This window comes from Gymnoscopelus microlampas, assembly GCF_963454915.1.
Source record: "Gymnoscopelus microlampas genome assembly, chromosome: 21".
Classification (NCBI taxonomy): domain Eukaryota; kingdom Metazoa; phylum Chordata; class Actinopteri; order Myctophiformes; family Myctophidae; genus Gymnoscopelus; species Gymnoscopelus microlampas.
The window spans coordinates 30100344-30116836 of NC_139958.1; the positions used below are offsets into that span (position 1 = coordinate 30100344).

The 16493-nt window shown below is 40.3% G+C and overlaps 1 protein-coding gene across 2 annotated transcripts; it reads right to left on the reverse strand.

Moving 5' to 3' along the window:
- Positions 1-405: 405 nt before the first annotated feature.
- prkab1a (protein kinase, AMP-activated, beta 1 non-catalytic subunit, a) lies at positions 406-15761 on the reverse strand. 2 transcript variants are annotated; one of them, XM_084045998.1, is made up of 8 exons: positions 15685-15761; positions 13658-13858; positions 12522-12691; positions 10862-10955; positions 10365-10434; positions 9741-9874; positions 9048-9116; positions 406-4474 (listed from the first exon to the last, which is right to left on the reverse strand). In XM_084045998.1, the coding sequence occupies exons 2-8, from the start codon at positions 13805-13807 to the stop codon at positions 4397-4399; spliced, it is 765 nt and encodes a 254-aa protein (XP_083902124.1). In that variant the 5' UTR covers positions 13808-13858; positions 15685-15761; the 3' UTR covers positions 406-4396. The 2 variants fall into 2 exon arrangements, with proteins under 2 accessions (XP_083902124.1, XP_083902123.1); XM_084045997.1 differs by having other exon boundaries at positions 10365-10479.
- Between the last annotated feature and the right edge of the window lie 732 nt (positions 15762-16493).

Consider the following 16493-nt stretch of genomic DNA (forward strand, 5'->3'; position numbering starts at 1 on the left):
TATTGGACCCATCTTGTTTTTGATGCAGCGAGAGACCTGAGAGTTGTTACACAGTGGCAAAGCCAGGTAGTTGTCAGAATATGGGTAATGAGCCCACACTGACCACTGGCACAAGCGGGCCGTCACAAATACACTGGCTTGGGACACTTGTACAATTGACCAGAATGGAAATATATGAGGGCATAACTCAGCGCTGCGCCCACCACAGACACAAAGGCAGAAGTGTAGATGTGCAACTTGAACATGACATAGTAGATACACAAGTGTATTTAACAATAATGTGATGGGTGCAGCAAATTCAGTTTAAAATTAATATTAGAAGTGCACCTACATGCTGTATTATTTAAATTCATTGCAACAGAAGGTAATTGTTATAAATACAAGTCAAACTAGAAAATATATTCATAAATGAATCTTTAATAGAAATCTCCCACAAAATTACACAAGTGTACACAAAAGCATGATTTGAGGATCACTGACAAACATCCATGATTTTTCAATTCCTTTAACACATACGTGTCCAATTGTACAGATTATCCACACAATAATTCCCAGTAACAGTGCCAGTCTGTCACTTCCTTTCAGAGCTGGTTCCAGTGTTAGTCTAGAAAACGCCAAACTACTTTCCTCGCCAATGAGGGCCTATTATTTTAAGATATTCATAAGATCTAAGATCAGAGAAGGCGACTTCCCCCTGTATGAGGAAGTTTTAGCAGGTGCTTTAGTTAGGCAGATTTCTATTGCCTATTGAAATATATTCGCTGCGACCAAGCAGCATGTTTAAGACACTCTACCGGTCCAAAACTTCCAAAAGCCACAATACAAAACCATTGATAGACACCCGTGTCCTAATTCGCTCAGAGCTTGCAAAACTTACATTTAGCATCAAAATGTATTTTTAAAAAACATTGTGGACTTTATAATTGTTACTTATCATTTGTATTAATTAAATGTTTTGTACGTGTATGTACTGTGTACATCCTAACTCACAAATGCATACTAAACTAACCTGGCTGCAGCATATCATGAATTATGTGCTTGTTCATACCGTAATGTTACTTTCACACATTTGTGATTGTATGAAATAGGGGAAATCACATAACATAAAGTACAGCAATTTTGAATATATACGTATAATGAATAGATTTTGTTGTATCAATAAGACAAGCAGCATGTTCTTTTCACTCTTTGACTGTTACACTTTAAAGCTACAATTTGGGACTTTTCTATGAGTACAATATCATTTTAACCAGTCAGTACTGCTGAGTGTGTGTAATACAATACATCTAGCACATCTGCAGTGGTTTTAAGTGTCCCTGCACTGAGACATTTAGACCTGGTACCGGGTAGGACACCTACTGGTTGACAATGTTAATACAATTTGAAGCAGACGGCACACCGGATTGGACCCTAGATGTGCTGCCATCTTTATTGTAGTTTGGGCATCATTGCAATTACCTCTCTCCATCGTGAGAGCAAAACGACGGACAGAAATCTTAAGGATTATAGCTTTAGTTGTGAAGGATACTCCGTGGGTCCGTTCCCAACTAAAAAAAAATGCATGTGATTGTAGAACAACAAACCAATTTGAAAACTTGCACTCAATTGATTTCTTGGTCACAGGTAAAAGAAAAAATAGAAAGTGTTGTTTTTGGTCCCGTTTCTGATATTCTGAGCTGGAACAGTTCTTGTCTCGCAGGCAGGGTTCGATTTGCTCGGAGGAATGGGGAAAATCCACTCATCTACTTTTGATATCGGTCCTCTCTGGTGATTCATTGTTATGGCCGGTGGGGATTATCGCTGCTTCTGGTCAGACTGAATTAAAATAATTTCTTTTTGGGAAATGTCTGATATGTTTTGTATGCTTATTACGTTTGATAATATAACAATTTAAGGATGGTATTAAAATGTATGTTAACAACATTAACCATGGCGTCCCTATTTTGGCCAGATTTTCAAAATGTTTGAAAAAGGTTTCTATTTTCTTTTTCAAAGTTTCTCAATTTATTTTATTATTTATTTCTTCAAAAATAGCATGTCTACAAGCTCAAGATTGTGAGCTTGTAGATCAGCTATTTTCGCTATTTTTCTTATGACTGTATATTAAGTTATTAAACAAACATTGATTTATTTACAAATCGAACCCTGCTCGTAGTGATCTTCACTTCAACACTACCCTCGATACTTAACATATTGCTTTGACACAACACTTACAATGTCATAACACTACACAATCGAGTTGATAAATAAAACTCTGCTACTGTGCGTTGTTAGCAGCATGTCTACACATTAAGTAACGTTAAAAGAAAAGTAACAAAGGTTAAAATTCAACACAGCGAGAAAACATTTCTCAATTGTTTCATCGCTGTACAATCTTTGAGTCTATGATTAAATCATGACATCACATTTCAAAGTATTCATGCGTTTGTACCCTCCTCGTCTCAATTGAGTAAATTCACATTGCCATTCAGAGTGCAATAATCTCAGAAGTCTGTGACAACTGTAAACCTTTTTAGTTTTAGCATGGTTGATGTGTTTTTGGAACTGAACCATGAAAACCGTGGTGGTTTATCCCACTCTGAATGTCTAAAGAAATTATATGTTTGAGAAAAAAAAGCATAATCTGGTTTTGAGATGAGCACTCATGGAAAACTGGTTTCATGCAGGGCACACTAACAGAGGGTGTTTGCAAGATGTGATGTCACAATCAACGCCTCATCAAACACTAGCATAAAAATATGTATATTACTCAGCCTCTGATTGGACAACAGACCAATGTGGGCCAGCCACATACCAGTATAATATTATGCCAAGCAACTTTGGGTACTTATAAAAGCGCTATATACAGGGTCCCCACACATTTTTAGCAATGAATTTCCAAAACTTTTCCAAAACTTTTCCAGAATATTTAGCCCAATTTCCAGGCCTATATAACAATCATTCGGCGCAATAATGTGTCTCTTACTCCTACGTAGAATGCCCAAAGATAGGCAGTGTAGCAAAAAATAAAGTTTGAGACATACATTAGGCTGCCGTCACACAGCCCGTTCGGCGAAAAACTACTTATGTTACATATTTCGTGTAATATTATTCATGTTTATGAAAATGTTTTGTTTTAACAAAAACAATAGCCAAAAACAATGCATAGCCAAATATTTTTCCAGGACCCTTGATAAATTCCAGGACCTTTGATGATGTTTGATCAATTTCAAACCTTTTCCAGTACTGGATTTTTTTTATTTTTATTTCAAAATATTTCCAGGAATTTCATGACCGTGGGGACCCTGTATATAAATCTGAGCTATTACTACTATGCTTGTCTTTGATGAGGCTTTGATTGATCACACCACACAAACAGCCTCTGTCAGTGTGCCCAGAGTCAAACCACTTTTCAGTGAGTGCTCATCAGAAAACCAGGTTTTGGTTGTAAAAAAACATTAATGCTTTAGAGATATGCAGAGTGCCAGAAACCACCAAGGTTTTCATGGTTAAGCTTCAAAAAACCATTAACCAAAGTGGGTCTTTAAGTCAAAATTCCACACTACAGTCAAAGCTCCTCCTCATAATATTTGTGAAGTTGCATTTGGCAGGCATGAATGCAGACACAGAGGCTACTACAGCTACTACAGTACCTCATCATTACAGCATCTCTATGTCTATTTAGGCTAAGATCTTGAAAACTACTGACAGCGTGAGGACTACAGTGACTAGAGTAGCAATAATAATCTAAAAAGATGTGCACGTGGACTATTATACGGTGTGTAGTCTATACACTGAGTGTACAACATATATCAGCTCTTTTACCCTACCCCAGAGGCCAAGGCCTGATTTGAGATATGATATCCAACGTTCCCCTCCGCTCATAAAACACTTTCTGTGGACACGGCCCCTTATGAAGGATTTTTATTTTCTGATGCGCGTTAGCCATCTTCATCTACTGCAGGGGTTTTCAACCTTTTTCACATCAATGACCATTATTTATTCGGCATTTGAGCCACGGACCACAATTTGATGAGATTTAGCCTGTCAGACCCCAAAACTAAGGGAAAAAACCCATAAGGGTCCATTTGGTTGCATTTTACAATCTCAATAGTTAAAGATCTATACGGGTCCATTTGCTTACCAACGCCATCATTTAGCTGGGGACCACCTGGAACCCCCTCAAGGACCACTGGTGGTCCCCGGACCACTGGTTGAAAACCACTGATCTACTGGACATTTCCCCTTCAAGACTGATTGTGGACGTAATAATCAATGTAACGGATCACACCCTTCCCCAGGACTCACCTCGTCAGCCTTGTTCATGGAAAAAAAAGCAGGTGTACCTAATATTCTGTAAACTCAAGTGTACCGTGGACACAGTGGGATGGGACTGACAGGACATTTGGGTCTGCCGTCAGATGGGCTTGTATAGTAAGGTGGTGACATACTTCTTCTTGTAGCGGTGTGTTGCACTGAGAACCATCACACCATCCTGGAGAAGAATAAAGACAATGGAGGTCAAATTAACCAAATGATACTAATTCACAACCCCCAAGACAAGAAATAATACAGTGAGTAAGACCCCTGACTCTGGATAAAACACTCTCCTGGGCAACATGTCAAATCCCCTGTCTTTTGTCCTCTCGCCCCTCCTGATCATCCATATTCATCGGACGATAAAAAGAAGACCGACTAGTGTTCCTCCCAGTCTGTCGTAATCTTTAATTTCTCTTCACCAGGCATTTGTCATGGAAAACATTCAGTATTCATCCTTCAGCCATCCTAGTAACGGCTTCTTAGCATTGCTAACATTCCTAAGATAGAAAGCAGCTCCTGCAAGCAGAATCATTAGTTTGCAAGACGCAGTGGTTTCAACAAGGAACATTGGCAATCCTAACTAACAGCCTGTTTTGGGCCAACTGAAGTAACAGAGTTTCCCCCACACTGTGACAAGTGCCTTGCGATTACAGCAGAACTATTGGAAATCCACATATGGAAACCTGCCAACTCTCCTTCACTGTTAGAATGAGTTTTTCCAACTTATGAAGACTAATACAATTTAAATGATGAGTAGCGTAACCTAATGCAATACATTTGGGAGCATTAGAAGCATTGAGAATGTTCTCCTTTTTATCAAAGTGTTAGCTGCAGTACAACTCCCCTAACAGCCTTTTGGAGTGTTACTGTATTATTTTTTTGCAGGAAAGTATCAAACAAGTATAAAGAAGAAAAAAACAAATGTTAGAAAAGTACAACCCATATAAATATAAAAAGGTAGTGGTCCTGGGAAACCACTCAGTTAATATATACACACTACAATATGACTTTGGAACATTCCATAGCTCCGAGTCAGAGGTTACACCTGGCCTACTGACCTGTACTTCTTGATGCCGACAATAACGGCTGTTTTCTTTTGCACAGCATTTGACAAAGCTGGCTACATTCTTCTTCACTATAGTACATCACTTGGAAATTTAGGTGGGACTATCAAGACACTGCACTAAATCTTACCTTGATAATGGAATGTTATCTGTTGCGTTTGGTTCCACCTCTTCCAATAGAACTCCTCTTAATTCTCATGGCCATTTTGAGCCCTCTATTTTTACAATTTAGGCATTTAGCAGGTACACTCTTATTCAGAGTGACTGGAGTAAGTGTAAGACTGGAGTAAATTGCATGAAGGTCAACCAGCAATAGCGACAAAATGGTCATGTGAATATTGTGCAAATAAATCACACTCAAATCAAAGTGTTACAAACTAACTAGGATACCAGATAGACACAAAATACATGTGGATAGCATCTAAAGAAATAGGCAACAAGTAGTGATACAAGGAATGAGGAGTGCTAGGGGGTGAGGTAGAATCTGAAGATGTGACTTTTTAGACTCCATATTCTCCTCCTACTAAGTGCTACTTAGTGACATCATTTGTGACCATGATATTAATTTTCACTCTTGCCCAAATGATACAACAATGTACTGTATGGGCCTATTAAATCAGGAGAATACTAAGGCGGAGTTTATTAGGCATATAAACTAGGAGTATGGGGAACAGTCACACTCAATTCTTTAATAGCGTTAAGTATTACTTCATGCCTGACAAATTGCAATCTGTAAAATCTTATGAGTGAAAAAAGCTATAGAAATGGACCGCTTGCACCACTGTGTTGGGAGGCTGTTCACTGCAACAGCATTCATAAATTCCAGCTGGAGACAAAGAATGATACAGCAGGGTCAAGGACAAAAATGGCATCCTTATTTTGGCCATTTCATTATAGTCATAAATCCTCAAAAATAGCGTAGGCCTATTATTATTAGTACTAGAAGCTCGCCCCCGCTACGCGGGGGCTCGCGTCTAGCCCGCGGCCACGCCCACGTTGCGCCCGCGGCCACTTGGCAACTCATATAAGTGGCGTAGCGTCATGAGGGTCAGTGGGGCCGTGGCTCGGTCAGTGAAGACCCTGTAGTGCGGATGATATGTGGCATAGAGGGGCAGATTGTAAATCCCCAGAGGAAACATCCGTGGGCTACCATTGGTTCAGCGATGTGTGCGGTCGCCCTGCGGCCCCTCCTCCTCCACCAATGTGCAGTATTGAGAGCCCTGACGTCACAACAATTGGAGCGATGGGCACTGCACTGTGGTTGGTTAGGGTACACCTAGGGCCCAGGTAGAACCCAGTTAAAGCCTGCATGGGCAAACCCAGTTAGGACCCGCCTTGGTCCCACATAAACATGGCTAGTTGGGGCCCACCTAAGGGCCAGGTAGAAGCTACTTATAGCCTGCATGGGCATCGCAGTTGGGACTGAAGTGGATGCCGCTGACATTGCTGACATGGGGTCCATATGGTTTAGCCCACCTTGAAACCATATGGGAACTACGCTGGCATGCTGGCTGTAATGCAAACGCTGCATCATACCTGCAGTGTGTAGTTTGATGTTGTGTGTGTAGCAGATATACCTGCAGTGTGTAGATCAATGTCCATATGAAAGTCAATGCCCAGCAGTGTTTTTTTTCCCCAGCAGAGTTTCTAGTGTCTCTGTGTCTCTCTGGAAGAGGTTGCACATGAACTCTGCAGCCGCACTGAGGCGCTCCAACACAAACACTCTGACATTAAGCTGCTTCACACAACAAACATCAGCACCACGCTGCTGTTTGTCCAAAAGACACAATATCTCCTCTCCCACCGACGTTATGTGTTCATTTATCGACAGCCTTACAGACTCCTTTTGACACATTTTACCTCGTTTATCCAGCTCTCACTGACTCTCCACATCGGGCTGTTATTTAGCTGCGATCAAGTCAACGATGTGAGAGATTAGCTATCACAGACGGACGGACAGGGGGTGAAACATAGTCTTGCGCCATGCCTTTCGGCCTGGCGGAGACAATAAAAAAACGAAAGTAAAGGAAATGGCCATTTCTGCAACAGAAGTAGTCAACAAACTATACTATGAAAACATGGGCCACATTGGCAAAGAATGTAAGAAAGAGGCAATCATGTAGAAAATAGCCGATCTACAAGCTTACAAAGCCTCTCAACGTGAGGCGTTTCGAGCTTGTAGATAGGCTATTTTCACAATATTTACTTGTGGAACGGAGTCAAACAGAATGGGGGGGTCCCAGATCAAGTACGTGTATTTGGGGGGGGGGGGGGGGGGGGGGGCGGCGTGAAAGGGTTGATAAGCACTGCTCTAATCGGAGCGAAATTATCTGAAATGACTACATGACCATAATGCAGCCTAACATGCGTTGCACGGGGCGGTCCTGCCATTACGTTAGTTACTGTAGTTGCTGTGGAGCTACATAGTTCTCCAGAAGACACACACAAACATACACCATCTACAATGGACGAACTGAGCAGCAATATTGACATTCACCACACGAACGTGCATTGTTGACAAAGTGATTGCACAGCCGCTGCAGGCATGACAACCACGTTAGCGTTAGCGACATGGCAGCTATCACAGCGCCCTGTCCGTCGTGCTGCAACTGCCTGTGATGGCTACAGCAGTAACAGCAAGCTGTCTGCGATGCCATTGTCTGGAGACTGCTCTTAGCGTGACACGACCAATGAGAGTGAGCGCTGTAGTTGTTGCTAAGATACGGTGGCGTCTCTGCCCCATAGCTTGTAGATCTCTCACACATGATTGGCGTAGGCTGCGTTGCCAGGTCTGACTTTGTGTCTAAGCAATGGTCGGCTTATTTTTGCGCGCCTTTGGGCTCGTTTGCATTGTGTGCACGGCAGCGCTTGTTTAGCGTACGTCAGCGCGACGTGGCAACGGACGTGGCAACGTGAAAGGTGATTGGCTGGTGAAAAGAAACACCCGGACGTGAATTTGGAATCGGCGAAGTGATTTGCATAAGTATTGGAGCATAATGCGTTTGCTATTAATTGTACATCCTGCAAGTACAGTGATGGGATGCGAAGCAGCTGGTTTTACAGGCAGAATATTGAGGAATTTTGGGGGAAAATGTGGAGTTAGTTGGGCCATGTGTCTGCTTGGCCATTGAGCACATACACTCGTGTACACTCCATGAGTGTGGCCGCCAATTATGGTAGCAAGATTAGGCCTTCATTTAAACTCTGTTGTACGCCAGTGTCATACAATGAAGTACAAATCAAGCTACTTTCAACATCGTACAAGTGGTCTGTTGTTTTCACAGAAAAGGCGTAGCATTTTGTTCACCATGATTTTCTCAAAGGTCAGGCATTACTTTAGACTATTAAAAATGGCGTGACCATTCCCCATTGAGTTAAAAGAATGCCTCTCTATTATTAAGGGCTGGCTGTCCCTGGCCTGTTTCCCGTGTAAACAAGTCGGACACAGTTCTATTTGTCCCCCATCCAAACGCAAGGTTGTTTTATCTTTCATAGTCCTTGAGAAAGTTATACAAGCTTTTATTCCTTAACCCTTATACAGTTGTACGGAGCAACAAGACTTTTCATCAAAATAATGAGACAGGATCACATCATCCCCCAATTAGCTGCTCTATTCTGTTTTTCTGTAGATCTTAGAATATTTTTCTATATTTTACTTGTAATTGAACGTCTTTGTGACCTTACCTTTATGGAGAGAGCATAGAGGTGGTTGAGCATTACATGGTTGGGCTCCGGAAGTAACGCAGGATCACACTGGATCAGAAAATAAGAATATTTTATTTATTGTTCTCATTTAAGGAATTACTCACCTTGAATTCAAGATTTGGTTTTGTGACATGCCGTCATTGTGAATGAAGAATCCAAAAGAAGAAAATATTTGATGAACCATGAAATGGAAAACATTTAAGTAACCCACTGTCCCCATCTTTTAACACGTAAACTTGTGATGTGACATTAAACTTGAAGTTGAATTTAAGTTAATAGGAGGCAAAGATTTAAAAAAAAAAAAATTATAAACCCTCACACAATCCCTTCTGTGTTCACAGGTGTGAGACCATCAGACACTCCTGTAGGAGTGTCTCTCCAATGATTGACCGGTGTGTCACTAATCACCCTAACCAGACAATTCCAGACATGAACATGGTTATGTGACACCATGACCTATAGACACACAACAATGTCAACTCAACATAAAATGTGTATTTGCATTATTTATAGAAAATGCACAACTAAGAAATACATAAAAGTACACAAATAGCCGATCTGTTAGATCTGCTGTTTTTGGCTAATGTTCCCTCTAGAATATGGACGCTGGGGTTCAAGTGGTTAAAATGTGTGTGTGGTGGGGTTGGTGGTCGGAGGAGGTCCGGTACTTACAGAAATCCCAGTGTCTTTGTTGAGGATCACCTGTAGCAGGTGAGGTGGTAGGATGGGCGGAGACTTGAACTTTTCCTCCTGCTTAGGGATATAGGCGTCCTGATGGTATGGCCCAGGAGGTGAACTAGAGAGGTCTGCCTCCGGTAGAGGTGGGATGGAGTAGTGCATGTGTTAATGTGTAACAAGTGAAAAGAGACAAGAAAATGTGGATCCAGTGAGTAGTAATTAAAAATTAACATTTGAGTTAATGTTTGATTTTGCCGTGGTTTGTTACGGTCACACTTCTCAAGGCTAGATTTCAAACATATTGCAGTGCTTTATTCATTCATTTTATGGAACTTTTCAAGACCTCGGTTTGCACAAAGTACGCATAGCCTTCTACTTATTATGTAAATTATTTGAATTGACAATTGGCTTATAATTCACAACTATTCACAGCTATTTTCAAAAAATCATGAAAGAATGTGACAGATTTGTAAATTTCTTTAAACATTTTATCTTGAATGGGGGTCCCTGGCACAAAATATTTTAAGATGGGGATTTGTGGGCAAATACATACATTTGGTGGTCCTTGACATGAAAAGGTTTGAGAACCACTGCTGAAATACACACACAAACACTCACCTGACATATCAGAGCATTTCTGAGAGTCCACCATTAGAGCATCAAACACCTCAAAGTCTGTTTTCTTCACCTGGATGATGTTGTTAACGGTGCCGAGCTGGTTGGTTATTATTGGCTGTGTGAAATCATAGAATACATTCATATCACAGAAAATAATCAAAACTACAAACTGACTAGGCACTACAGCAGGGCAATTTACCACAATTACTTTTGTAATATGATGCATTACTGTTGAAATATTGACCCCCAAAAAAGCCCTGTGATGAACTTGGAATGGTGCAGCTACAAGACTAGTATGCATTTCATTGCAGCTTATATCATCACTACTTTGAATAGGTCCACTAGCCTGCTGCTGTCCTTTCAAAAGAGCTAGTATATGTGGGGCGCTACATTTAACTGGGTTAGGGTTAGGGTCCTCTGTGCCAGGGCGAGTTGTTCAGTGGGTTCATATAAAAAATTAAAAAAATACTTTGCTATAATTAAGAATGCTTTCTGACCTCAGCTGGGTCATGCGTCCACTGGCCATCAACATAGAACTTGTATTGATGCTCTCCTTCAGGCAGATCCACAATAGCCACAAAGTTGTTCTGACTTTGACAGAAAAGAAGAGTAACCATTAAGGCCTAGGATACTGCCATGCATGTGTAACAGAGAGAGTAGTCCTGTCTGAAGACCAGAAGCCTAATATCTCCCTTGACCAGGGAGGATTCCCCTTTGGCCGTGTGCTAGATGTTTGGTTTCCAATGCAGGAGACCACAGTGTGGATCCAGGTGGTTACACAAGTGTAACACAAATCTTTGCAACAGCTTGCAGGGATCTTGTGTCTTGAATAATAGTAGCTGAATGGAATCAGTCTCTCTCTCGGTCTGCCATTACTCTTTGATTTATAACGAAATGCTCTTGTCCCCATTCTTACACCAGCACTATCACGTTACTAGCTTACCAAGGATCTAAGGGTTCATAGGATTGCTTGTCATAATGGAGTACTGGGTAATGTAGAGAGGGAGAAGTGTAGAGTGTCAGGTGCTGTAAATGTCTGCAAATATGAATCCTTTCAGTCGTCCTATAATGATATAGCTGGAAAATCAGGTGTCAGACCCACTCTCTTTACTCTAGGCAAATTAAACGGGTACTGTGACATTTTGTGCAGCCTGCACAATGACAAAATGTGTTCATTTAACACTATTAACTTTATGTTATCTATGTCTACAAATGATGTATCCCTTAAAGCAGTGACGCTCAGCTCATGTCCCCATAACCAGGGCTCAGAGTACTAAACTGAATGTTGCCTTGTAGAGTAGAAATCTTTTGTCGTCTTGGTCCATAAGACCAGAGCTGAGATCTGCTGGCTTAAAACACATACTGTGCCAGCCTAGTCTCGCGTAGCCAGATGATCAGAGATCTACTGAAATGTCTGGTGACATCTAAATTCACTGTAGGGACTAGAACTGTGTGGAAATTATTCAGGGTTAAAAAATAAAATAATAAATAGACAGCCGAAGCAATGGAGAGACTTTAAAACGGTCCTTCACATTAGGACGCAGACAGGATTTGTTTCCAAAGCAGCAGGGGTAGGTTTGTTAGTGGCCTGCTTTACGCTGAATTTAGATTAGGCTGTCACGTTCATGACATTTTACTTGACTATTAATTGTCACACAATTACAAATAACTGTGATTAACAATGTAACTGTATTTTTGGCACAGAACATTTTATCATATAAATACAAATTACATTTATGTTTGCCTTTATTAGGCTTTGTAAAGAAAAAATTCAAAAAGGACAGATATATTAAATAACTTAATAAATTATAAATGATATACAAAATAAATCATTAACAATGACCAGTACCAATAATCAAAATAATTTACACTATGGCCGGAATAGGCCACATTTAATCATTTCATACTTTCAAAATGTGATTAAAATAGTGTAAATAGCCAATAAATAAGCTCTGTAAAAATGTATGAACATTAATATATACACATGAATGGAAACGATTCTGCCGATTATGCAAAAATAATTGCGATTATCTCAAATAACATTGTGATCAGGCAATTATATAATAAATATGACAGGCCTAATTGGTAGGGGGCGTTCTCCTATCGTCTGGCTAGGCGAGACTAACACCAGCCATGGTGGTCACACTGCTCACCCACCTTCTGATGAGCGGGATCTTAGTGGACCAGTTGTTGAAAGATCCTGACAGGAACACCTCCTTGCCATCTCCCATCCAGCGAAAAACGGTCGGTCGGTCCAAGGTTAGGTCCTTTCCGCGTGCTTCCATATCCTGCTGCCATGCGAGCAACTCGTCACTCTCTAAAGGAGTCTATGACCATAAAACAAGTTATAGCAATCTATAGCTTATTATAAGCGTTCAACTTCAAATCAAAATTGAAGGTGAAGTAATTAAAGGGAAAGACCACTTTAGAGGTTTGGGCTGTGTATTTACCTTGCCATGATGTAACTCCAAAGGTGGACAAGAAATCAAAAATAATTGCTTCATTGATTAGAAATTGATAATTCAAACTATGCTCCTCATTGACTTACATTGTACGGTACAACAGCTCTCAAAGTCACTCTTTTAGCACGTAAACGAACACAAACAAAGTTGATTCAGACAATATAGAACATCACCAAACCCAGTACTGTTTTTTTTTATTTATGGAAATATCAACTTCCTGCTGATTTTACTATTTGAATATCCGGATCTGTGGATCCAGTCCGGGTTTTCTTCTTAATAAAAAAATCGTAAAATCAACAGGAAGTTAAAATTAAAAAAAAAAAAGTACTGGGTTTTGTTCTATATTGTCTGAATCACCTTTGTATGCATACGTTTCCGTGCTAAAAGAGCGACTTTGAGAGCCGTTTAACCGTACAATGTAAGTCAATGAGGAGCATATTTTGAATGATCAATTTCTTACCCACCTTTGGAGTTACACCATGGTAAGGTAAATACACAACCCAAACCTCTACCAAAGTAGTCTTTCCCTTTAACCACTTAAACCATACAGTACAAGCTCACATGGCTATTTTCAGCGAATGTTCGCTCCAGAATAGGGACGCAAGAGTACAAGTGGTTGAATAATTTACTCAGTTAGTGGTCCATTGTCTGGGTGATGTACAAGAAAGAGGGCTTCAAGTGTGTGTGTGTGTGTGTGTGTGTGTGTGTGTGTGTGTGTGTGTGTGTGTGTGTGTGTGTGTGTGTGTGTGTGTGTGTGTACACGCATGTGTGCATGCACGTGTGCATAATCTGCATATGTTGTGTGTTATTCTCCTCTACGCCACTACTTACTTTCAAGTCTTCACCATGAAAGATATCTGCATCTTCAGGACTGTCCATTAAAATCTTCGGCCTCTCTCCCTCCTTGGCTCCTCGGCTGTCTCTGCGGTGTGCCTTCTCCCCTTGACCCATGGCAGCTCTCTCACTGCTTGTGTTCCCCATAGCCTCCTTTTGTTGTTCACCAGGACACAGATTTAAATCCTAGATCAGAGACTGAAAGAAAAGCGCATCTGATTATTAGATCAGATAATTACAGTGTCAGTCAAATCAATCATTGCTATGCCGTCTCCTGCAATAACTTGAGAAGTGACAGTGCTTTGCAGTGTAATTATATTGCCTCACATGTGTCTAACCGTTTGAAATAAGATATCACCTGCTGTGTTTTAAGCTACAAGCAGATACGCAAAGCTTTACATGGTGGAGAGAGACAATTTATGTTACTGCCACCAGCCATCACTTACTTAAGTGCCTTTAAGTTATACATTACCAATACTGGAGGGCAGACTGAGAAATTCACATTAACCATTACTCAATACTGTTAAGTTTTGAGTGTTGCCGGTATGTTTGTTGAACTAATAATTAGCAAACAGTCATTCTCACCCCAACTCCTCAAATATGGATGTCAAGTGCTTTCTGACCTAGTGGTGCCCTCCTTCTATAGAAATCCCAAGGTGTGATATTTAGATGTCTGCGGTGAGAATCTGTTGTAGCCACTCAATCAAGGGGAAGATAACATTGGTTTGATGGTTGTTTGATGGAGACAAACTTGGATAGCCAAATTACAAGTAGGTTACACCATTGGTTCTCAAAGTGGGGTCTCGGGAATCCCCAGGGGTCCCTAGCACAATTATTTAATAAAGCGTCACAATTATTTTAACCCATTTATTCATATTTTATACTTTGGCTATTCAGAAATAGCAGATCTACAAGCTCATAGCGCGGGCCGCGCTACGAGCTTGTAGATCTGCTATTTTTGAAAAATCTTGAAAATGTATGTAAATCTTTTTTTAAAGGCAACACATTTTTAACACAAATCTTTGCTTCTGGGGGTCCCTGGCACAATATATTTTCAGGTGGGGGTCCGCAGCCACATACTTGTCAATTTGGGGGTCTTGGGACGAACTAGTGAGTTACACTATCAACAGCAAAAACAGCTCAGCAATTTTGACACAGCTCACCTGTTTCTCAAGGTCAGATTATTGATTAATGGTTAGAAGTGTGCTCAAGAGCCATGATAGAACTGGTATTATATTGACAGTAGCCTACTTAAAGACTTTGATTTGAATATATAAAAAAGCCATTTAGAACTTTCTATACCCATTAGAAAGCAAAATGGCATATTTTTCTCAAGGTATAAATCTAGCGGGTGCTCACAGGAGATACAAACGTCTTAAAGGTGTATGGTACGGATCAGCGGGAGTGACTGTAGATTTTAAAGAAGGGATCCAAACATTCAAACAATGTGGAGGAGAGGAAGTAAAGTTAAAATAAATGTTATTCTATAAAAATGCCAACATATGTTTCGACCAGATAAGGTCTACTTCACCAGGGACCAACGGTTCTCGCCCAAAAAGATGGGGGCATTAGATTAGAGACTATACAGACAATCGAGTACTTGAGTTCAAACAGCATTTGCAACATGGAAAATACCAGTACATAAATAAATAACAGGCGACAGGGGCTGCTGACCCATTTTCACATATTTTCCACTGTGAAAAGTACGTGTGTCGCACTTATAGAGTTTAAAATAAGGGTCGCACTACACTTTTCTCCAGTTGAACATGCGTCATTTCTGTCGAGCGACCGAATCGTGCGATATTATGCAGTGTCCGTGTTACCGTAATGTTTATAAATATTGATAGTGATGAATGATGGAGGATGGATGCATCCTCAGTGGATCGAGAGATCAGTGATGATGCGTCGCAGCTGCGCGCTCTGACATGAAACGCACGGCGCGTACGGGTTAATAATAATAATAACGGTCGTCTAAGTAGTAAATATTTGGTTTTATATTGAGTTCTGTGAGTGTTTGTTTTTACCTGAGAGGAGGTTGTTTCTTTGCGTCTGTTAGCGTTGGCTTGTCATTTCCATTTCGTCCATTCCATCCAGAAAACAAAACATGCCTACTGGAACTAACCACCCCCCTTTGACTGTCACTGGCGCATGCGTACTGGGACTTAGCCCTGAAACATGACTCATGGATGAATGTCAACCTGGTGTTTGCACTTTCTTTCTTTTTTTTGGCCCGTACATCTACATAAACGTTCTGATTTAAAATATAAAGTGTTTGCCCTATGGCTACAGATGTTATGATTATTTACGGGTCCTTAGAAGTACCCGTATTTTTCGTAGTGTTCGATAAAAAGCATTTAAATCCAATCGGTGGACATCTTTTTCGTATTTTCTCCATATGCTTTCAACTGCGTAGCCCTATTGGTTGGGAGGTGTACTACACTCTGATACGTTATTATAACTATGAAAAATGGCCACCAATTGGATTAAAATGATTTTTATTGAACAATACAGAATATACAGGTACTTCTGAAGACCCGTCCATAATTTTAATATCCGTGGACATAGGTTAAGTACTTTACATTTGAAAAATAAACGTGTATGTAATATGTACGGGCTAAATAGGGAGAAGTGCAAACACCAGGTTGAAGTTCATCCATGACGGTCGTGACCAGTGACAGACATGATCCATACTAATGAACTTGTTTTAATGACAGTAACCAACCACGTGCATGCTATTATTATTATTATTATTATTATTATTATTATTATTATTATTATTATTATTATTATTATTATTATTATTATTATTATTATTTGATTGGATCGTTAGATC